The sequence below is a fragment of the Uloborus diversus genome, chromosome 2 (assembly GCF_026930045.1).
Source record: "Uloborus diversus isolate 005 chromosome 2, Udiv.v.3.1, whole genome shotgun sequence".
Taxonomy (NCBI): Eukaryota; Metazoa; Arthropoda; class Arachnida; order Araneae; family Uloboridae; genus Uloborus; species Uloborus diversus.
This window is the reverse complement of record NC_072732.1, coordinates 206,864,244-206,888,661: the sequence shown is the minus strand read 5'-3', so window position 1 is coordinate 206,888,661 and position 24,418 is coordinate 206,864,244. Positions and strand designations below refer to the sequence as shown.

At 34.6% G+C, this 24,418-nt stretch overlaps 1 protein-coding gene across 1 annotated transcript in view; it reads right to left on the bottom strand.

Annotated features, from left to right (window-relative positions):
- The window catches only part of LOC129216255 (calcium-activated potassium channel slowpoke-like), a 157,425-nt gene that overhangs the window by 11,684 nt on the left and 121,323 nt on the right, over positions 1-24,418 (bottom strand). The window contains exons 13-19 of the mRNA XM_054850453.1: positions 22,940-23,052; positions 19,825-19,983; positions 18,321-18,397; positions 6,698-6,812; positions 4,781-4,916; positions 3,851-4,075; positions 359-563 (exon numbers count right to left, since the gene is read on the bottom strand). Of these exons, the coding sequence (XP_054706428.1) occupies positions 359-563; positions 3,851-4,075; positions 4,781-4,916; positions 6,698-6,812; positions 18,321-18,397; positions 19,825-19,983; positions 22,940-23,052 (1,030 nt within the window). The remainder of the gene's footprint in view (positions 1-358; positions 564-3,850; positions 4,076-4,780; positions 4,917-6,697; positions 6,813-18,320; positions 18,398-19,824; positions 19,984-22,939; positions 23,053-24,418) is intronic.

The following is a 24,418-nucleotide window of genomic DNA, read 5'->3' as shown; positions in this document are numbered from 1 at the left end:
TTTAATAAGAACTATTTTTTTTTTTAGGAATTTGTTCCGGATTAATTAGTTATTAAAAAAGTTAGTTGCTGCTGGTATGCTGAATAACATGGAATGGCGGATATACGTGACTCTACAGCAGTTACAACGTGGCAAACATCGACTAAAATGAGACACATACATGAGAATTTATATATTGTACAATATTTGAGTACATAACTGTCGTTTGCACAAATTATGTTAAGTTTGCATGAGAACATCAGAAAAAAAAATCACTTATGTGACATATTCATATTTATGATTGAATTGTGAGTATATGCAAAAAAAAAATGCGCAATACGTATAAGAAGTAATTGCGGAGAGACATGCGTAAACTCACAGTGTGCGCTTCCAGGGCCCGCATGCGTAAGGACTCCAATGGTATCATCGAAAGTCATGGCCTTAATGTTCAGTGAGGCCAAAATGGCCTCCTTGTCGGCCAACGTCGGGTCCTCCGAGCTGGGAATCTTGGCCGAGAGAATGACGCACATATCGCAAAGGTTGATGTTCACGGCACGCAGATCGGCACGACTCAAGGGACTGCCCTGTTGGGAAATAAGAACAACAATTAATGTAGTACCAGCTTTCTCCTGTTGTATTATAGAATTTCTTCCGAACCAGATTTAAACTTTCTTTTGCTATTGCGGTATTTAGAATATCTTACTAAAACCAGCTAATGCTAAAAAATCAATCCCAAATCAACAATCCAAAAAGTCAGCAATGAGAATCTTATTTCCATTTCTGTCATACAAAACCGAAGACTTGTGTGCTCTGAACTAAATTGACCACTATGAACCGAAATATCGAACAAGAAGTTCCGTCTAGAACTAGACGAGCCTACTTTCCCGTATACCCATACTACTTTCTAGTACCTGATCAATATTCTCAAAAATAGCTAAAATCGCAAATTTTTTCAAACATATTTTTTTTTTTATTTTAAGCTGATTTCTAGGAATAAAATATTCCTTACTTTTCTTCAAAAAAACGAACAAATAAAATAGCAGCACCTTTTAAACAAAGCAGCTAATACACTTCTTTCCATTAAAAAATTTTTTTAACAGCTTTCAAAACGAAAAAATAATAATAAGTTCATTAAAATAAATACATCATATAAAAAAAAAATCGTTTCTTTTTCCCCTGTTGCCGAAAATAATTTTTAAACGAATTAATGCACTTACCAAAATAAAAAAAAAACAATAAAATGTCAACTTAAAGAAATAATTTTCATTGTCAAAAAAAAAAATCGTCTGCGCATATTTTTCGAGTTTATTCACCGAAAACTAAATACCTAAATTAAAACTTTAGCGTGAAAATAAAAACAAATCATATCAACAATAATTATTTCACAGTTAAAACCACAGCAGCGGAGTCGGAGTCGGAGTCAATCTCATTTTGGGATAAAAGAGTCGGAGTCGAATATCCAAGAATCGGAGTCAGTCATTTGTCCTCCGTGTATAAATGTTTGCCAAAGCTACGAAGTCAGAGTCGAAGTCGGGGAATCGGAGTCCGATTAATTGTCGGGAACAGGAGTCAGAGTCGGTGTCAGGTCCCCCTAAATTCTCGGAGTCGGAGTCGGGAGTAGGTCGTCAAGAGCTATTTCCAACAAAGTTTGTTTGAAGTAAATCCGCCTTCAAGTACGGAATCTACATTGACTTTCAGTTTCCCCGTAGGCGCTAATGTTAAGGGATTTGAACTGTTCAAAATTGAACGGAAAATTGTTCAAATCAAAAAGATATCTTATATACAAGTTTTTTATCAAAAGCTTTTTCCTACAAAGTTTGTTTGAAGCAAATTCGCCTCACAGTTCGGAATTGCTTTGAATTTCCCCGTAGGCGCTAATGTTAAGTTTTTTTGAACTGTTCAAAATTGAACAAAAAATAGTTCAAATAAAAAAGTGAAATATGGGAATGAGGTGTCCTCGCCGAGATCTTTCGAACAAAAAAAAGTTTGTTCGAATCGGACTATTCATTCAAAAGTTATTAGAGGGGGACAGACAGACAGACCGACAGACATTTTTCCCCATCTCAATACCCTACTTTCCAATTTTTAATTTTTCAATATTTATTTAATTATTTTATTTATTTTTGACTTTTTTTTGTTTTTCACGATATTTTTAAGATGCATTAAGCCTTCTTTCATGCTTTTTTCTTCTTTTTCTGACTTTTACTGGGAAAGTAGGCTAAAAAGCACGCAAAATGAATAGATGCCGTCACACGTTGGACTGTGTGAGTGAGATCATTTCTTAGTTATTTAGTCAGAAATCAGAGCTATGCTTAAGTGTTTCTAAGAGCATTTAATCAATTAGTGAATTATATTACTCAAGATTTTTTTTCATGGTGTTTCTTCAATGAATAAATTGGTAAGACCGGAAAATGTCAAAATTAGCAAAGGACGAAAGTCTTAAAGCACTGTGTGATTCGTACGACGAGCCATAACAATTACATTTAGCAAAATAAATGTCTCCAAATGAAATGCAAAATGAAAGTCTATTGATTTGTTTCTCTAAAACCTCACATCATTTTTTTCTTCATAGTTACAGATCCCACAACACACCAAATGATTTGTCATGTGCAATTCATGTTCGAATATCTTTGAAATTGCATCGCCAAGTTCTTCACTCATTCAGATGTATTACCGAATTCTCTCCTTACTTGCCTAGTTCTTTAGACTCATCTAACTACTTGTACTGGCATTCTGATAATTTTTCTTGTGCGTAACTTTGATGAATATTTGCAACGTTTTCAATTGTAAAATGGAAAACAATGCTTACTGGCTGCATTGCTATCATATTTACTTGGTAATGAGCAAGAAACCAGAAAAACTTGATATTTTTAGGGGCACAGGCACACAGTGCACAAACAGCTGCTTTTTAAACTGTCTGTTGTTAAAGCTTACAATCAATGTGCAACAAGGTTTTGAAAAACCTGTATGCAACTCAATGCTCAACAAGAAAGAGATGACACGCAAGTGAGTCTTCATTGCACATGAAACAGTAACTATATCGTAATAGTAACTTTATCGTTTATACAGCTACTTTTTTTATGTCTGCAAAAACTGATTGTCATCGCGCCGGTGATGACAACCACTTTTTGAAGAGACAATTGGGCCTGAATTCATTTCTGATTTGAAATAAGTGACTCATATCAAACGGGGAGGAACTCAGTTGCCCACTGTGATAAAAGTTGGGCATAAGAAAGAGGGTTGCGAGCTCTGGCTGAACCCAAAATCCAACCTATAAGGCAGTTGGTGTACGTTAGATCTGTCATTGGTTACAAAGTTCTTTATGCATATGAAGGTGCTTAGAGATGGTGACTCACAAACCGGGGAGCTTAGGCTGAAATTGCGTGGTAAGCAGGCAGTCCATGGCAAGCACGTAGTTCTCGAGTCCATGATATCCCCTCTTTTCATCGTGTTGCCTATGGACTTGACAATAGAAACAACCTCGAATATGGCTTGTAAGAGGATCCGTCTGTAATTAATGGCTATAACCTCGGATTGTTTGGTGTGCTATAATAATTAGCCATCAACTACTGCAGAGTGAGTTGCTATCTGTAGGGAGTGAGTCTTAGGGCGAAAATTGTTCAATGCACTGAAATAAAAATTCACTCAGCAGGAAACAATCCCCAGTTGGAAGTCTAAAAATTAATAAAGTATTACAAAGACTATTGGAATATTTTGAAAAGAAATTAAGAGAACTGAAATCATTTCATTATAAGCTGTCTTGTACATTAATTAATTTACACTTTTCATAAAGGAATGTCTAAAATCATAGCTAGAGAGTATATTTCTTGATGCATACATGAAACAAGGTTTTATAGAATGTGACACTCACGCTCAGGACGGCAATCTTGGGCAGGTTCTGAAGCATCTTCCACTCTCTGCGTAGGTAATCAACGTTTCCCACCACCACCACGTGTTTCAATTCGTGATAGTGGAAGTGGGAGGCGCGAAGGGGCATTACCAGATTTCGCAGACCAATCAACGGCGAATCTTTGTCGGCAAAAAGACACAGCACCACATGACCGTTTAGCACCGTCATTGCCGCTTGTTGCCGATCCTGTGTAATAACAAAAGAAAAAAACCTGAAAGGCTGAAAGTATATCACCTCTTTGCATCAGTTTATAGCGTCCTTTCGATTTGATTAAGATATAGACTATAATAACTATGTATATTTTGTCAATACATAGTTATTATAGTCTGAAAGCATATTATTTTCCCCATTGACCTTTAAAAATATAAATATGGCAGCAGCGATGTATTTCAGCTAACCGAACGGTCAACAAGTTCTGGATCATATGATAAAATCATTCATATTTAACCAATCCGGTATGGCATTGGCATTAATGAGTTGCCGAATCACTTGTCGCTAACTCTAGTAACTAACGATTTATCTTTTGAAGCAAGTATTTACCAGACATTTTGATTCCCGGTCTGACAACCAAACCACCAGTAGAAGTTATCTTCAACAAATAAGAAATCTTTAATCCGCTCTCGAATAGCCTTTTGAGTTCGAACGAAAGTCTGGCTTTTGTGATCTATCCTAACAGGTATACATTCAATTTGTCACAACGTCGGCCGCGCTTGCATGCGGTGTTTGGTTCTTTAAGGTTTGTGGTTAACTCAGTTTCATACCTGAATGTGCTAATCTTACGTTTTAAAGCCCTTTATATATTTGCTTAGTCATCTACACTATATTACTTCACACTAAAAGGGATTGTCAACATAATTTGTGAAATGGTTTTAACTAAGAGCGATTAATTACCAGTATGCATTCCTCAATGGCTCGAGCAGGGCACCAATGGAACATTCCTGTCGAGTCATATTTCATCTCTGTCCTTTCGAAATCAAAGTCACCTCCAGGTCCCAACTCCAGGCTGCCCAGCCGTGCTCCTGATGGCCTGGAGTAGGAAATGAATAAATTGTAATGTCTTTGGATAGAATCAAACAGTAGATTATTGTGTCACCGCCCTAGACGGTAGATTAAATAGTAATAATAAAGGATAACATGAACTTTTAAAACAATGTAAAATCATTTTAATGGATTGATTTGATTGCAATGAGTGTCAGTCACTCGTAGCTTGTGCAGAGTGATAGCCACACATCGTAATCAGATGTTGAAAATCTTCACAGTTGTTATTAGTACATAAAAGATGTCAGTATCTATTTAAATTCTCTATCAAAATTTAAAAAATATGTAGAAACATAAAGCCTTTTAAATGGCTACATTTAAAGGAGCCGTAAACTTTCAGAGCAATTTTAAAGACAGTTGGGAAGCAACGATTATGCAAAGTTCTAGCATTTTTCACAGATAACGAAGCATTGTTAAATTTCCTGAACAATCTTGGTTCGATACGAGGATTGATTAAAACAGAGGCTCTTAAACTTTCCGATTCGAGGCACATTTTGAAAGAATTAGAAATTTCTCATGACACCTTAGTTAACCTTTACTGTGGGTGCATGTATTACTAAAAGTTATAAATCCCGTAAATGTCGACAATAGCCGGTAAGTATCAACATTCACATACCAAAGACATCGGTGAAAGACCAATTATTTCCGGTTAATCATCCGTGAAAACCGACACTTTCCAATTTTGGTCTTTCATGGTGAAATATACTGATACTATCGATACTTCACGGTACATACTATGCAAATCCCTGGATTTAAAAAAAAAAAAGGTTATTCCGGGATTTTTCATAAATAACCGCAGCAGCGTCATGAGAAAACGACGGATGATTGATTTCTTGCGGTTTCGTCTTTGAATAAGCTATAGTTAATAACGAATTTAACTATAGCTTATTCGAAGACCTTTGTGCTTAAAAATTAAATGAATCAATTAACCAAAGTTTTGACGCACAAAAAAAAAGCAAATTACTGTTGACACGTGTTTCAATGTAAGAAGTAACACATTTTTCAATGCAAAGAAGTGTTGAGCTTTTGGATGAAAAGTCATCCGAGGAAAACGATGATAACTTTTGGATGATTTTCATCCAAAAGTTCACACCTCTTTGCATTGAAATAGGTGTTCCTTGTACCACCGAAACACGTGTCTGCAGTAATTTGCAATTTGATTCATTTGAGCTACAGTTAACCATTTCGACTTTCGCAAGATTGTCAGTTCTGCACTAGGCTCTTAACAGAGTCTTTTGAAGACGATCTAAGGCTTTTGTGCTTTGTTGAATCTCTACATTCATAATTTCACACCTTTTTGCATTCTCGTGACTTGAAAACGAGTGTCTTTATTTTCCAATCAAGCCCTTTTAATGGAATAGTTAATTTGCCATGAAAAATTATTCTGAAAGCTGGATATTCCGTTTTCCGGAATCAAAGTAACGAATCTTAACGTTTGGTGCATTGAAAGTTTAATTCATTAAGCGGAATATTCCTTTAACCGATATTCTAATTTTTTTTTGTATTTTCACAGCGTTGTTTTGCTTCTTTTTTCTTTATTTTATTTATTTATTTATTTAATTTTTGACAGTATTGGTGGAGTTGATGACTGCTGAGCAAATACTAAATATATCACGTTTCTAATGCTCTTTTTTTCTTTTTTTTTTTTATAATCTTAGCTAATTTTTCAAAATGAACTAAATCAGAAGAATAAGTAACTTTACCACTTCGATTGAATGAGGATATGTAGTGTAAATCTAAAGTTTAAAAAACAAATGAAAATGAACTCACCTGTTGTGACGGGACTTTTTAGAGGTTGCGCTGCTCAAAGAACCGCTGGAATTCAATTTTCCTGGACTTTTTTGTCTATGCCCGTTGCGTGGTAAAACGACGGATGTGGCTGGAGCTAAAGCAAGGAAAATTAAGATTAGCAGAAGAGTAAACTGTATACCCTTGTCCACAAAAAAAACCCCATTTTTTTATTTTAATCTGAATTTTTTGAATGTGGAAGAGAAAAACATATCCAAAAGTTTACCAAGAAAACGTCTGAAACAGCATATTGTGCTAAGCGTTTTTCACTAGTGCAGTCAGAATTTTCACCTGGGGCAGAGGTTCGGTTTGAAGAATTTGCTTCTTTGGGGGAGAGATTTGGCTTTGACCAGCCATCCATAACGTGTTTATGTATTAACATACGAATATTGTTAATATGGCTTCAAATGAAAGGTTGTAGGAGAGTGAATCCGCAAACACAATTATTTTATTTAGAACTAGTGGCACCCACACGGCTTTGCCCGTAGTAGAAAATTAAAAGGTCTTTTGGTTCGCCTGTATATTTACAAATAATGTATGATGAATTTCTCGTCCATGTTACGATTCCACGTTATGATAACTTGGTAATTTACTCGTCCATCTTATGAAAATTTTGCTCGGTAAAATGTTATTAAAGTTGGAATAGAAAAAGAACAAATCGAATTTTCGAAAAATCGCTTCGAGGTGCACACCCACATGCTACAAACTAACTTAGTGCCAAATTTCATGAAAATCGGCCGAACGGTCTAGGCGCTATGCGCGTCACAGAGATCCTGACAGACAAAGATCTGGACAGAGAGATATCCAGATTGAGAGACTTTCAGCTTTATTATTAGTAAAGAAAACAAACAGAAAAATAAGGTTTTCACGGATAGTGTCTTGTAATAATTCTACTGACTGAAACGAGAAATGCTTGCCTTTAAACCCTTGTTTAAAAGTTTGGTTAGTTCAGTTGAATAAACAAACTACTGCTCTATCTTTTAAATGTGAGTTTTATGCACGTCTAAGTAAAATTAAAAAAAAAAAATTCCCCTATTTACGTAAATGCTAATATTTTTATTTTATTGGAGATATCGTCGCGCATGAACTAAAACATTTTCAATGCACACACACACACAAATGAAAGTACGAGAAGGGATCAAAAAGTCCATTTGTGTCTCCGAAAGCTACAATATGCGATTTCACAAATTGTTTAGGAAGAAAACCGTAATAAATCTAAATTTTCTTAATTTGAATTTTTGCTCAAATTTTAATTTTTTATTAAATTTTTATTTGCCGTTTATTTTTCAAAATATTTGGCCACCGTAGTTTACGCAGTTATTTTCATATTAGAGGCCTTTTTTTTAATCCAAGAACTATGAATGGCTAATAATGTGCCAGACCAGGCATGAAAAAAAAACAGATCACCCCACAAAAGTATAGTCTTATTGAGTTATTAATCATCATGACAGATATTACGGTCTACTGAAACGAACACCAAATCATTAGTCTTCTTTAAGAACGATTCCATTTTGGTGGACATATTCTTGCTACACCCAAAGTTGAGTGGCGTTGCATTCTTTTCTTGATCATATAGCAATGTGATAAAGTCAATAATAAGTGTGAACAATAGGAAACAGTAAGAAAACCATTTTCTCTCTAAGGGTTCCATCTTTCCACCTTTAGCACCCATTGGGTTAAGGGGGCTAATTCTCCCCCCCCCCCTTGTTAAAGGTGCCACTTCGACGCCTTTTATTGGGTGACGCTGATGTTACAAGCGTTCACCCCAAAAGGTGCCAAATGCAACCTTTAGTTTTGATAGTGTAAACAAATGGGTATTACAAGCAAGAAAATCAGTTGCGTCTCATATTTTTTAATTAATTACATCAAACCTTGTATTGTAATATTTTAGAACATTTACTGTGCTCTTTCTCAAAAAAAAAAATGATTACATCAAATCTTGTATTGTAATCTTTTAGAACATTAGCTGTGCCCTTTCTCAAAAAAAAGAAAAGAAAAGAAAAAGAAATTAATTTGAATTTTTGACATCTTGAATTCAAATTATGTTTTTCGCAATCACGAGTGTGTGTGTCTATGTAGGCGTGTGGGGGGGGGGGTTGTGTGTTTGTGTGTAGGGGTATGTGTATGTGTGTAGGCATGTGTGTTTGTGTCTGTGTGCACAATATGAGTGTGTGGGTAGTTGTGTTTAGGTGTGTGTGTATGTGTAGGTGTCTGTATGTGTGTGTATGTGTTTGAGTGTGTATGTGCTTGTGCATGTGTGTATGTGTTTGTGTATTTGTGTAGGTGTATGTATGTGTGTATGTGTGTGTACGTGCGTGTATGTATGCGTGTAAGTGTAGGATACGCAACCTGGAGACTTTGCTCGCTACAGGAGCAGTATAGTGAGACGGCCGGTCGACGGTTGTGCTGCAGAGGGTGCTGGTGGGAAAATAAAATGATGCACATCAAAACAGTCAAATGAAAGCAATAAGCAATCGTGATTGCTCAAAAAAAGAAAGAAAGAAATAATAATAATAATAATAATGAATTAGGTCGGTATATTTCTTATTTTTCACTATGCGTTGAGAAAAAAAGAGTAAATGTATTGAATATTTAGATCTTAGTCCATCAACTAATAACATAACGTATATTGAGAAAATATACACTTTTCGCTGGAAGACTACAAACGAAATAATAAATTAGAGATTTCAAGACCTCATTAAAATATCATCTAAAAGCCAAATTTATTGTTTTGCTGAAACGCAAAAAAATTTTGATTACTCGTGTAGAGAAAAAGTTAAGAGCTTGAAACGAAAGATATCAATGTCTTGGAGCTTCCAATTACTTCTTTTTACCACTGGGGACCTAAGAGGAAAAAAGAACTGCCATCCTCAGCAGAAATGGTTTCCGCATTCACGTTGGCTTTTCTTTATTTCAAACCACACACACGACCCAGGAATCGCTATCGAAGATCGATGTGGCTAAAAAAAATCGCATCGCTAGGGGTGGTTAAACCACAGACGACCTCTGTTGCGCATGTGCCAACGGGAGAGAAAAAAAAAATGGAGGAGAAAAAAAAGCATTCGAAGCTAAAAACTTTTGTTTTATTTTAGATTTTATTGCTAATGCTCGAAAGGCGAAAAAGCCAAGAAAAAATGTAAAAACAATTAAGGGTTCTTTGGAAAGACTCTTCAGCTTTTTTTTTTTTTATTTCTTTCTTTATGCCCCGTTGAAATTCGAGGCTGTTTACTTTGTAATGGTGTTTAAAACTTACTGCAAAGTGTTTGAAATGTAAGAGTAAAGTGTGTATCCTATTGAAGTAGAAAGTTATGCTAACATTAATACAGGCCATAGTTTAGGATGAGGTTATTTGTACCCCTGGCATTCAAAATATTTAATATATAGGGTAACGCACCAGTAACAGACAACGATCCAGTAGCAGACAGTTATAAGTTTGGGTTTCAATAATAAGAATTTTAGGCGGGTAAAACGGATATTGCTATGGCCCATGAATACGGTACAACCATCTAGTGTTATCAGAGTGAATTTTACAAGCCAGTTCGTATTTACAAGGCAGTGGTGGAAGGTTATGAACAGCTACCATGATTTCAGCCGGCGTTTCATGTTTATTTAAATTTAGTAAGGCTTTAGTTCTAAAAATAAAGAACTTTAGTACATTTTGAAGAGAAAAAGAAATTTATTTTCCACTACTCATCCTTTCCTCAACCTATCTGTTTCTGGGTATCATCAGATTTTTCGGTGTCTGTTACTGGGGGTCAGACATTTTTTGAAATTGAGCAAATAAAAGTAGAATTAAACTAATTCAGAGGATTCAAAAGCATCCAAACGTTTGATGAGATGTAGTTGAATGAGAAAAAAATAGTTTGAAAGTCTAAATACATTAAGAAAATTGGCTCAGAAAATTGAGTTAACCTGAGAGCGATGTCTTACGCATGTGTGCTACTGGTTCCGTTACCCTGTGGCATAAATCGGCTGTGATAAATCAGAACTCAAGAATGTCAACATTCACTGAAAATAATATTCACTTTTTCGCCGATATCTTCGCTATGGTAATGATGACATTCATTGACGACTGCCAGATTTACTGAGAAGATTGCGGGCAGCTGAAAAAGTTTTATAACCACGATAGCTATCGGTTATAACATTTCAATGATTATCATTTTTTAATAAAAAAATGCTAATTGAAAGCAAGATTTTTTTGTGATATTATTTCCAAAAGCAAGCTAGGTAACGTGTTTCTTCGAAAGTAAGACCTTGTCAAAAAAAGACGCCACAGCATAACCTTTCCCTTTACTTTGCTCAATTTTTTCAACGAAAAAACCCACGAAAATAGGGTGATTTTCTACAGTTGCCACCTAGACGCATATAAATAGGCTTTACTTTGCTAAAGACCATGTAAAATTTGGAGACTGCTGATTGGCTAACGAATAAAAAACTCATCCATCTCCTTTATAATTTGTTTTACATACTCTATTTATAGTTTCATTTCGGAATATGCTCTTCTCGACATAAATTCGAAGGGGAAAATGGAATTAAAAACGTTAAAAACGTGAATTCAGAACTTCTGTGGAACGAAGTTTGTTCATGCTTTAATGAGGAAATAAAGATGGCCGACGCATTTGCGTCAGCTGACCAATCAGGAGTCCTAAAACTATTACAGGATCCCTAGCTGAGTAAAGGTAGGTTATATGCCTCTCGAGACAAGAGCCCCAGCTAGCTCTCCCCCTTGATCCCTCATTGCTTGGCATGACAGCTTGACGAACGCCTTACTTATAAAAAACAACATGGGTGTTTTATTCCTAAATGACCGACCTCAGATGATAGCAATATTTGTTGCATCTCCGATTAGCCATTTACATATTTGAAAAGAAACAAACAGATGCACTTGGGGTTGATTAGAAATTTCAGTATTTCTTAAATAAGTCCGACACAAACGAGCGTTTCGTGTTTTACTAAATTCCAGAGGACAAACCCATGCAAAATTGGATTCAGTTTTTGGTTGTTTAGAGCAGGGGCATAGCTAAGGGGGGTTTTGGGGACAACCCCCCCCCCCCGAAAAGTTAGTCTCAAAAAAAAAGAGAGAGAGATAAAAAGAAGAGAGAAGAGAAAGAAAAAAAAAAGAAAAAAAATCAAAACTATTTTTTTTTGAGTAGCAAAGGTCAAAAATGCACTCTGCTTCTCCCCCCCCCCCCCCAATGCCATTGAAAATCTGCTCCATGTGTGACCCTCTAGCATAAAGACGCCTCCCTCTGCTGCGACAATTTTTTGATAATTGAGTGAAATTTGACACTTTGCTTTAGAAATGAGATTGATTTGTTAAATCCACGTATATGCAGCCTTTCTTTGTCATAGATTTTGCAAATTGTTAAATATGTTTAATTTTATGAGCCGCGCAGTGGGAATATTGCATACAGTCGAATCTGTATATTTCGAATTTCACATTAAAGAAAAAATCATTGAAAGTCAAACATGCAGTTTACAGGCGGAAATGGAAGTATCTATTAGATTTCAGGGATGCCAGCTTTTGTAGATGTGTGTTAGCCTCTAACTTAAGCAGTCATACTGAAATGAACGGCACACGCTCATCAGATATGTGATTTAACCTTGATTTGGATAGACTGGTTTTGACAAGACGTTGCTAGAAAATTTCACATTAAATTAAATGGAGGGAAAAGGAAAAAAAAGTTGAATTTTGCAGAACATTAAAAAAAAAAAGAAAGAAATCTTTGCTTTTGTTTTGTTTGAGACAAGTATCGGAATTGGGGCACCCCATTCCAAAGTATGTAAGATTCACCTCCCTCTTATTTTTTTTAATACTAAAAAAATGTATGTATGTATATATATATATATATATATATATATATATATATATATATATATATATATATATATATATATATATATATATATATATATATATATATATATATATATATATATATATATATATATATATATAGAAGTAACCCCCCCCCCCCCGAAAGTCGGGTCTAGCTACGCCTCTGGTTAAGAGAATCATCAATTTTAACGTATGACCACAGAAATCGAAGGTGATTGTAAGAGTAAAATTCGGGCATAAACAAGGATTCCGAGTCTCTACATCGGTAATAGGGTTTCAAATCCCGCAGCAATCTCAATCCCGCGGGATTTCGGGATTCTAAGGAGCCAATCCCGCGGGATTGACTTTATTCTTCAAAAAATTAATTATTTTTTGTTTCAAATAAAAAAGATGTGCTTTTAGGAAGGACTGTTTTTGTTACACGAATCAGTAATTATATCGAATTCCGTACATCAATTGTAGAGTAACTACATAGTCAATTTTCAATTAGTGACTATCGTTTGGCCCGTTATTTTTTGTGAAAAGATTTTTGCGCAAAGAATAATGGACTGGATGAAAACACGTTAGGTAGCTCCACTGCAGTTGGTTTACTGAGATAAAATAATTATGGACATATAGCAAAAGATTTCCATAAACTTCACCACCTTATAAAATAAATTTTTCTTTTCTTATGGATGTGTCATGTTATATGGGTTTTTACTCATGAACTTCAAATTTCGGAAGTTTGATTTGCGTATTACTTTATTTAATTTAACTTGCCTCTGTTGCTTCATTAACGTTGGTCATTGCATCAGTGCATTTGATTCGTTACAGCAGGGGGTGAACACTGAATGTCTCAGTAAAACGTTTTGAATGATTTCGCTAATTTTACCTCTCACTTTTAAGAGACAAACAAAACTTGAGCAGCTTAAACTGCACTGTCAAGCGAGTCATCTAGTGTTTCATCCAAATTTCTGTCTCCTCTTTTAGAGTCGCGCCGAATATTGAAGATTGCTCAGCTAATTCATCCAACATAATTTGCAAGAAACCACCCACATTTATATAACTAGCTTCACAGTGACAAAGATATCTTCAGACACTTTCTACAGAGAGCATAAATAAAAAATGTCAGTTTTTCATTACTTTCTTGTTCGAAAAAAAGTTGTGCACTTTTAGTAAGTTAAAGATTTCGAGCGCATTCCTCAAATTTACAGAATTGTTCCTGCATTGCATTCAGGCTACTCCAGCAGATTTTGCACTCTGTAACACACTTTCTTAATTTCTTTTAAAGTCCAATTTTCACGGTTTAAATATTTAGTGATGGTTTTCGCAAAGGCTTATAATTTTTATGTATTTTACCAATTGTTGAACGAATGAACACTGAAAACTCGAATGAGAGTGCCAACTCATTCTCAGAAAAATATACTTTGTTTTCATTGTTATCTTGAATGGTAAATCTACTGTTCATCATATGAGGCGTAAAGTTTTTCTTGTTCTTGTTGTAGAAATACAGGAAAGGGATTAAAACTTTAGTGATTCTTGTAAAATATTCTTTTTATGGACGGCAAAAATTGGGAAACGTTTGCATGGAAAATCTTTGCGGAATTGGAAATCCCGCGGGACTAATCCCGCTAAATATCATGCGGGATTCCTCGGGATTCGGGATCGGGATTGCGGGATTTGTAACCCTTATCGGTAACTTCAAAAATTTTAAAGTCCCCAAAACGCAGACTTGATAGCTTTTAAGAAAAATCATGACCCCTTTGGATCCACACTCGAAGACATGATTGTGATAATGACCTTGTTCATTTTTCAATGATTACTGAACTAGAATAAATGTGATTCTTGAACTACTCCCCCCCCTCAATGTAGTTCTTGAGCAAGAACATATCCATTATTCTGCATAAAAAAGTACATCCCCTGAAAGTAAGTTGTAGCGTTTCTTAGCCAACAAAAATTATATATAAGCCCGGGTCTCATTTTCCGGTAAAACACGGTAACACGTTATAAGTAGAAAATGTATTCATAAAAAAACAATTTTCATGTCCAAAGCATTACAGGCAGACGCTTGTAGTATCCGTAGTACTATTATTGATTGCGAGGGATAAAAACTAATCTTTTCCAACGTGCTTCATCAATGGCAAGATCTATTGAAATGTATGAGCAAGTTCCTAATGGCGGGCAAAAAATATCGTTATGGGATTCGATAACATCCATTTAGGGAAATGATTAAATGAACTGTCATTTAACGACTGCGTTTTGCTTATGTGGAGTTGGCGGTAATTTATGAAGACAAATGGTGGTTGAATGAAAAGTTATTTCCTCTTGTGTCAAGCTGTTGCAGATTTGAAGCTCAGTTTTCTGTGTGCAGTACAACCTCTCTGTTATCCGATAAATAATTGGCATTGGTAGTTTTGGATAAACCAAAATTCTTGGATAAATTGAGAGTGCTTAAATGGTTGAGATTTTGTACAACTACGCATTTTCTTTATTATTAAGTATGATTAAAAACAAAAACACTCGAACACAACAGAAGTTTTTTGCTACCAGAATTTTAATTTTGATATTTAACTTTACGAAGGTTTATCTTTACTAATATTATAAAGAGAGAGGGCGGATTTTTGTGTGTTTATATGTTCGAGGTAATCTCCGGAACCACGGCACGTATTTGAAAAATTCTTTCACCATATGAAAGGTGCTTTCTTACTGAGTAACAATTCGAAAAAAATCTGATAATTAGTTCTTTTTTTATTCGAATTTTGGCCCAAATTTCACGTAAATTGCCTATTATTGGCTATTAAAGGGGTGAAAAATTACTTGCACATATTAATATTTTATATCGTTGAAAAGGGTAGAATTTTCCGCGTTCTAAGCAATTTGTTTCAATGCTCTAACCTCATTACGACGGGAGCAATTTGCGTTTTTATCTCGTTCTTTTTTAGGCTTAGCTAAAATTTTAGCACAACTTTCTTCATTTTATTTATCAATAAAAAGTGAATGAATCGTCCTACAGTTTTCTTTTTGACACCGTTGGAAAAAACGATATTTTTTACTCCAGATCTCTCTCGACCTTTGGTCGAAAAATTAGCTTCTACCTTCAAAGGAAAAAAAGTTACAAGCGTTTTTAAATCAATTTCGAAATATGTCACTTTGATTCAGGTTGTCAACCATTTTATTTTCGCGTTTCCATGGTTACGCTTTTTGAAATCCATTGTTTATTTCCTTATTATTTCTTAAACTTATTTTATTTCATGTTTCCATGGTTACGCTTTTAAAATTCATCTTTCGCTTTTTAATTTCTTAAAAGTATTTTAATATCCGTCGTCATTGTTTGGAAGGGTAATTTTGCATGGTGTTTTTTTTTTCTTTTATTTAAGTTATTCTTTGAGTTATTAAGTTATTCTTTTCATTAATTGTTGAATATATGTCACTTGACACAATTTTTGCTCTCAAGGTAGACCGGGCAACGCAGCTCTTAATATATAAAGATTTGAAAGCTACTGTTAATGTGATTTTATACCTTTTTGTTTGTTTGGCGAAACTGCCAAAGAAAAAACATCCGCTTCACTCGCAAAAGGGCTGGGTTCCGGTAGTGTGTTCGCTTGGCACGTTAGGCGCAGAACAGGTTCAGTCTAGGATTTTTTTTTAAGGCAACCGTTAATGTAATTCATTGTTTTGGCGATTCGTTTTGAAAGAAAAGAAACTTTTGATTTGTTTTTATCCGAGTGAAATGTACGAAATTTTCTTCTTTTTTTCTGACGATAATTTTTGAATGTTCCACGGGATTTTTTTTTTTTTTTTTCGTTAGACGGATGGATTATGATAGCGTATCAAAGCGTATGATAGCGTGGTTGCTGGGCAAGTTTGGCGATAAACAATAGAGCTGCGGAATTATTTTTACATTTGAAAGATATTTTTTTGATGTCTTTTTTTTTTTTTTTTGTTTATTTGGCAAAATATTTTAAATTGCAGTAAAAACTGCTTCACTCGCTAAATAGAGTTTTAAAGCAACTGTAAATCTAATTTAATGATTTTGACGAAAAGTTTTAAATTCCAAAGAAACTTAAATAGTTTTCTTTTCTTTTCCTTTCTTTTTTTTTTTTTTTTTTTGAAAAGGTGTGAACGCACTTTATACAAAGAAAAACGACCATTTCACATCAAAGGGGGAGAGGACGTCAATTTTTTTTATTCAACGGACTTCCATTAAATTTTTAGCACCGGCATCGCTGTGCGGGTACTGCTAGTAGTTAATGCTTTCGTTTGTTGTAGTTTCAATTGTCTTACTTTTGCAGATTTTTCTTGAGGGTGTTGTGAATAGTTTGAGTTTTGCTGCAAAACAGACGATCAAGGGCGGATCCAGAAAATTTCTAGGAGGGAGTGGTTGATTTTTTAACTTACCTCTTACTACATATCTGATTAATAAGCTTGAAGGGAGTGGGAGAGGATGCCATAACATTTTCATCTAAAACAGCTAAAATATAGAGATTTAGCCAAGAGGTCTCGGAAATTATTCTTTTCTTTTTCTGCTGAAAGAAGTTTTCTAAAACTGTGTTTTAGAAAACTTCTTTCGTAACATTTCCGGTGGAATGTTTCAAAACTACTTCCTCCTAACATCATCGAAGGTGGTCTAAAACTGTGCTTTCTGAAACGTTTGTTTCGTAAAATTACCTGAAAACAGTCACTCTAAACCCATTCTTCCCCTATCACTACCTGAGATGTCTACAGGTAGTTATCAAAATAATGGAAACACAATCTGACAAGTGTGTTGGCAATCGCTACTCTGCCATAAATGTTCTGTTTGAAAAGGTGCCCTACTAACTGTAATCACTCACATTGGTGAATCCAGATGGTGATTGAGTTTTCTGGTCATTTTTGCTGATATTGTACGCTTTTTAGACGTTACAATCCTCTTCAATACCGTCGGTTTCTTTTACTAAGCTTCCCTTTCCGTCCACTATTTTCATTTGCCGAGCTTGTCTTCCGCGCTGCGTGTATGCTGTCATGACTTTAGATACTGTACCTCTAGAAACATAAAAAAGTTGAGATTTTTCAGTTACACTTGCTTCAGCTAGACGCGCTCCAACAATTTGGCCTCTTTTAAAATTTGAGAGGTCCGATATTTCACGCGCTTGAAAAAAATCCAAGAGGTTCAGAACTTCAGTTAATCCAGCATATACTACCAGAATATGTACATTTCTATTTATAAAAAAAACAGATATCTAGTTTTATTCTTTATTACGTACGAAACTCATTCAAAAATGTCACTTTTATCCACAGGTGTTTCCATTATTTTGATAACTAACTGTACAAAGCACTTTCGAAGAAGGTCGCTACACTTGTGCTTGTATTAGCTGTAAATTAGATTTACATTTATCACCTAACTCGGATAAATACTGTAAACAATTTATTAGAATCTTCTTTAGAAACAACTTATAAAAACTGCATCTCGTTGCTTGTTAAGTCAGCAGCAGTTTCTTCATTTGTGTATTAACTTGACCCACATTGGGCCCAGTTGATACAGTTAAAAAACAAGTGTTTTATTTAAATAATCGTGTCGGTAAAGGTTTTGAAATCATTATTTGATTGGAAAATAGTAATAGCATTACATGAAGTTTTTATTATGTCTCGTAAAATTAAGAATAAAAAATACAAACATTAAAATATAAAAAATATATCAACTACATTCGGTTCCCTATACGTAAGTAATTTTTAACTAAAACAACCAATTATAGTTTTTCAGAAAAATTTTCAGATTTTTGGATCGGAATGTCAGAAAATAGTACTTACGATTTTTGCATTTGCACTTCTTAATTTGTTTGTCATCCTTCACGTCTTCGTGACAAGTTTTACAATAGAACCAAACTCTACAAAGAAAAAATATACCTTTTTTACAAAGTGGTATGATCGAGGAACAATTATCTTACGAATGTTTGTGTTTGAATTCTTTGTACATGATAAACAAGAAAGAGCCTGATGTAAAAACAAATGAAACTCCTTTATCCCAGTGACAGGAACCACAAACTATTTTATTCCCTCTCACTTTTGGCTTCGTATTTCTAAGTGAATACTGAAATTGACTCTTAAGAAGTTTTGAGGATAAGTGCAACACAAGTTTTTCCAACGATTTGTGAGTTCCTATATTGACGTTCATCTAAAAGTTGTTTAACACTTTACGGACAGTTCACCAAACACGGCACGGGCTTGGATTTTTAAATTAAGGCAGCGAGAAGCAAAGGGATGAAAGTGGACAATTTCAAGTTTTGAGTAAAGCGCGTTTAAAGTTAGTCCTAGGTAGGCCTGTTGTATAGCAGCATTTACCAGGGGTACTAGTAATATCTCTTGCACCATTACGGAGGAGAAGTTCACCTTCCCTTTGTATTGGTTGACTCCAATTTTTAATTTTGGCACTTTTTTCCATTTTTTTCTCACTTCTTCAACTGTCCTTTCAAATTATACAAAGGATCTAAAGGGGATTTGTGTAGAGAAATATCTTGGCAGGTCCCAGAAAGCTGAAATCACCATGCCGAATTTTCTTGTTTGAGTCGTCAGTCGTAGAAGCAAAAGCTACCGACAGAGATTTTAGACAATGTGTTTTAATTTTTAAGGAAAAATACATTTATGGTCAATAATAAACTTTTCCGAGATAACTTTAACGTTCGTCTATTAATAATTTCGGATTTGGCATTCATTGTTCATTCTGTTCATACTGGAAATGATTTAAGATGATTTGTACAGATAAAAATAATCAGCTAAGTTCCGGAAAGCTGATATCGCCATGCGGAGTTACATTTTACTTTTTCATTTGTTATTAGTAGAGCACAAAAATGACCTTAAAAGAAATTTACATTCCCAGTGGAATTGCAGAAAATGCCCTCAAGTATGATAATTTTGGCGACAATATCTATGTTCGATTCATGTCAGGTTAATAGCACATAACTGAAGGCTTTCTGCACTGAATTGCATTTCCCCTCTTTATGCGTGAAATGTGTGCAAGTATTTATGTATGCTTTTTTGTGTATTTAAGTATTTATTTGTTTATTTATTTAACAATTTTTTATTTTAAAAATCATATGAAAGAAATTTGAAATAAAAAATCTGCATTATGCACATTGCTGTTTCTGATGACTAAGGCAGAAATGAGTTGAAGAAGAAGATGTTTCACTTTTAAAATAGAATTCGAGTCAACGAGGCTAAGTGAATGACTTAGACACCTTTCTCTTGTAAGAATTTTCATTTAACGCATTTTCAAAACAAACGCAGTAATTTAAAAAAGATATGATGCATGACTGACCTTTTGACTTCGTCAGCTGATTGTGCGATGAAGAATCCTTGGGTATCGGGCGTGAGTTTCACGTGACTTTTGGGGTTGATGGAGATTTTGGAGTCCCCACCCCCTTCCTCGGAAACTTCGATTGCCAACAGCAGCAGACGAAGTTTTACAAAACACAACCTATGAAAACAAAGCAAGGAATATCAGTGGCAGTCACAGAAATACTTCTGTATTCGACAGCGTCCCTTTGGGATAAACAATTTAAGGTAGCAGCATATTCATACTTAAATCAGTTTGCGATGAATATTTATGTAGTTTTCTCATGAATATTTATGTTAGGCAGAACAGAACAATAATAAATTGGGTTAGAGGAGAAAAATTTCGATAGCTAATACTGTCATTTACATTTAGGCTCTAAGTTTTGCATTTTGTGCTCTCAAATCTTCTAAATGCACTTAAAATGGTGTAAGCTGACAAAATTTAACCTCCCATTCATGGATATCTGCCATTGTGGTTTTTAAAGAGACAACTTATGGATTATAATTGACGTTTTTGTAGTTTTCATTTGAACATTGAATAATGATAGGAAAAAGATCTATGCTAAATAATCAGCGTTACATTACTATCAAAGTTTTCTTATGAGAATTTTTTTACGATACGAAACACCTATTGTTTCAGTTTTTGATGTACTTTTTGTAAAAAATTAAATTATACGAGTATATTTCTGTAATTTCAACAAACATAGTGACCTGTACATTATTTGGAATCGATGACACTTAAAGGTGTAAGGTCGGAGGTTCCTTAGAACGTGATCGTTTACTGAGAGTTAGCAATAATTCACAAATTGCGTTCTGATGTTCAGTTATTTCTTTTTGTGTCAAGCTGTCACAGATTTAAAGCAGCAGTTACGGAGTGGAGAATTTCGGGCAAATAGATATTTTGCAAGTGGAGTTAGTAACTTTCAAATTATTATAATTGTGCTCGCTATAAATAAAATACGATTAGTCCTGATAAAGGTGCAAAATGTGGAACGTTCGATTGAAATGTAGTAAGGATTGATTAAAGATAATTTGATTGTTTGCATCTTTGTCTGAATAAGGATACGAGCTATTTCCATACTTTTCATATAAATTTAGTAAATCAAGTTAATCTTAGAGCTTTTTTGCTCAGATGTTCTTGTACTTCACCATTGCGTATTAACAATGCGTATTACTAAAATTTTGGGTGTAGTATTTATGAAAGTTAAAATTATATTTTGGCATTTATATCAGTAAGCACTCATCGACTTGTACATTATCTGTAATGAGCAGCGCTAATAGACACACGGATAAAATTCTCAGACCCATTGTGGTCCGTTTAACTCTAACAATAGGAAATGGATTCCTTCTGAAAGCAGATTATTCCAGACCATACATCGTGTTTTGATAGCTGACAAGCGGCTTTTCAACAAAGAAATTCTTCGAATGACAGACACCCACGTGTTGAACTCCGTAGAGTATGTCTGAAACATGCTATGGGGAAAAGTTACTGGCAACTTACCCTCTCATAAACAATTAGATGCTTGGAAAGTTACTGTTGAAAATCAAGTTCAACGCTTCGCCAAGAAATTAGCTAAATGTAAAAAACGTAGCTGCAGCCATCTTACAGGTGATGAGTTTCGCTATTTAAGGGCACTAATTGCAAAACAAAGCCAACAAAATGCTTGGGTTTATCAATAAATTTATTTCAAGCAAATCTAAGAAGGTTCTTCGGCCTTTATATAGGAGTTTAGTAAGACCCCATTTGGAGTATGCTGTGCAGTTTTGGTCGCCTTATCTGAGGAAAGATATTTGAGTATTGGAAAGAGTTCAAAGAAAGGTAACTAGACTAGTAAGGGGACTTTGAGATTTAGATTATGATACCAGACTTAATAGGCTTAATATGTATAGCCTGGAGCAAAGGAGGATCAGAGGGGACATGATTCAGTTGTTTAAATTTATCAAAATGAATGAAGTTAATGGATTACATTTTTGTACCGAAAGCTGGACGAGGGATTATTGTTTTAAGCTGTTCAAATATCAGGCTAACCTGGAAATAAGGGAAAACTACTACTTTAGTAGGGTTGTGGGCACTAATTCTCTAGGACCAGCCTAGCTGGGCCAAGAGCCTGTTTCTGGTCGTCACATTTGTATTTGTAATTAGAGAAACAGTCTCATCTGATATTTTGGATCCAAAAGGGAATGCACGATACCACTAATTTATGTACCAAAACCACATTGAAGAAAACTGATTATGAAGCTTCAGATATGTTGCTTGATTGATGTTCCACTATTTTCCAAAAAAAAAAGAGACTATTTTCTGCAAAAGTAGAATATTTCATCAATTGAGATTTAAACCAAGTGAGATATGAAAAAGCAGTTATTCATTGGAAATATTTCCCGACAAGCAATTATTATTTCATTTGAGAGTTCAGTTAACTTGCAGATTTGTCCTAAGTGGCATTCTACCACTAATGCAGTGGATCCTTTGCAATCTAGGTAACCACCAAAAGCACCATTTCATTGGTCAAACTTTTCACCAATATGATAGTTGCAGCTAAATGTTAATAGCTTCAAACCAATTTCTTGGGGAAGCATTGAACTTTTCAGAGTTGCACGTTTTGAGAACGAAAACCCTCTCTGTTGAAAACTATATTTCCAATCCTAGTATCGTAATTTTTTACATGTAAGGACTGTCATGATCCATTCCCCAGAAAGTTCATTATAGCCGCACTTGTGACTATGACCACAACGCTAGTGTTAGCAATATGTACTGCTTTCAGGTACAGTTGGTTTTAGCATTGATAACTTAAGAAGAAGATTTTTAAGCCCAAACGAATTTACAAAGGTATTTCTCTTGTCCACATCAAAAAATAAAATAAATAAATAAATATGTGACTATATTTAGGTAAACAGCAGGCACGTCAATTCTATGCATTTTTCCAAGATTTCGATATGCTATACTAAAAGAAAAAACGTGCAATAGTCAGATACAGATAGCACTTTTGCAACATTTTAGCGTCATAGTTCTTTTTTTTTTTTTTTTTTTTTTTTTTTTAACGAAAGAAATGGAAAGGTTGAGCCAAAAAGTTACTAATGATATCTGTCCATGTACTTACTCTGCTGCTTGTGGAAAGCTCATGCCCACGAAGGAGGGTGAAAGGGTTTCTGTGTACATCTCCATTCCCGTGCCACAGAGGTAGTCGTTCTGCCACGCAGGGGTGTCCGGACTCTACAAGACAAGGTGGGAATGTCACAAATAAATCGCGTTTTGTTTGAAAGGGCGTAAGTGAACACTGTTCGTATGTTGCCGTATGCCCTTTCGACAAAAACTGATTCAACTAGGATCTGTCGGGGTAATTTGGGTATAAAAATGACCTATTTTGAACTTTCCAGTCCTGTAATAAATTTATATATATACATATTTTTTTCTTTTTCTTGTTTCAGTTTATCATTATGACTTTCCAGAATAGTTTTCTACAAACTACATGTTAATAGACCCATTTGAATATAAATGGCAAACATAAGTTTCACTATACCCAAATTACCTAGCAAATGGGGGAATTTGGGTATAGTAATTGTTAAAGAGCAAAGCATGGTTTCAATAACAATGTTTTCAAACTTAGGTAGAATGTAGGTACAACATAAATAATGCGATAGTACGAAAACTAATTTTTTTAAGTATTAAGATGGATTTTAGACTGAAAATAGCACAATATGACAAGCCGTTAATGGACGGGAAATAGTTTTTTGTTACAGAACATTGAAACAAATTTAAACAACCTTCCAATTTATTTTTTGCATATATTACCTTGGGTAGTGAGGATGAACATACATATCTATGTTTGTAGTCCAATAAAATTATTACTTGTCTTTCTGATTAGTAAAATATAATGTATACCAAACTACCCCATGTCTTAAAATCATTAATTACATGAAAACTAATTATGTTTAATGCTTCAATTCAACTCCAAATTAAAGTGAACATATGTAATGTCTACATACCTAAACTTGAAAAACAACGAATCACAGATTAATTAGCAGCACTTTTTGGAAGTAGTTCGTTTGCATTGCCTTGACATCTCCGAAAAGATGAATTTATTTTTTATCAATTTCAAAAAGAGTGCTGGTAGCATTTTTTCAGCATATATTCGTAGGTAAGGATGGTGTTTAAAACTGTGAATTTTTGTCAGGGTACAAATGAATAGTTTTCATTTTGTTCAATAAAATATAACTTATACCCAAATTCCCCCGACTACCCAAATTACCCCCAACGGAACTTATCTTATTTGAAGATCAGTTGTTTCTGCTTTTTATGATGCGGTACAGAGCATTATTTTTCTTCCTTCTCCTCAAGTAACATCGTTTCATATATAATTTCACACAGTTTTCTAGGGAATCAATTTCTAAAACGAGTTGATGTGTGTGCATCACATGACTTCCTTTTACTCTAATTTAAAGTCATTTCCCCATTATTGACATTTTTAATGTGATTCAGTAGTTAACTCTCCAAATATCACCAACAGTGGCCAAATTGAAAACAAATTAAAAAAAAAAAAAAAAAAAAAAAAAAATCCTCCAAATTTGTCGCCAAGTTG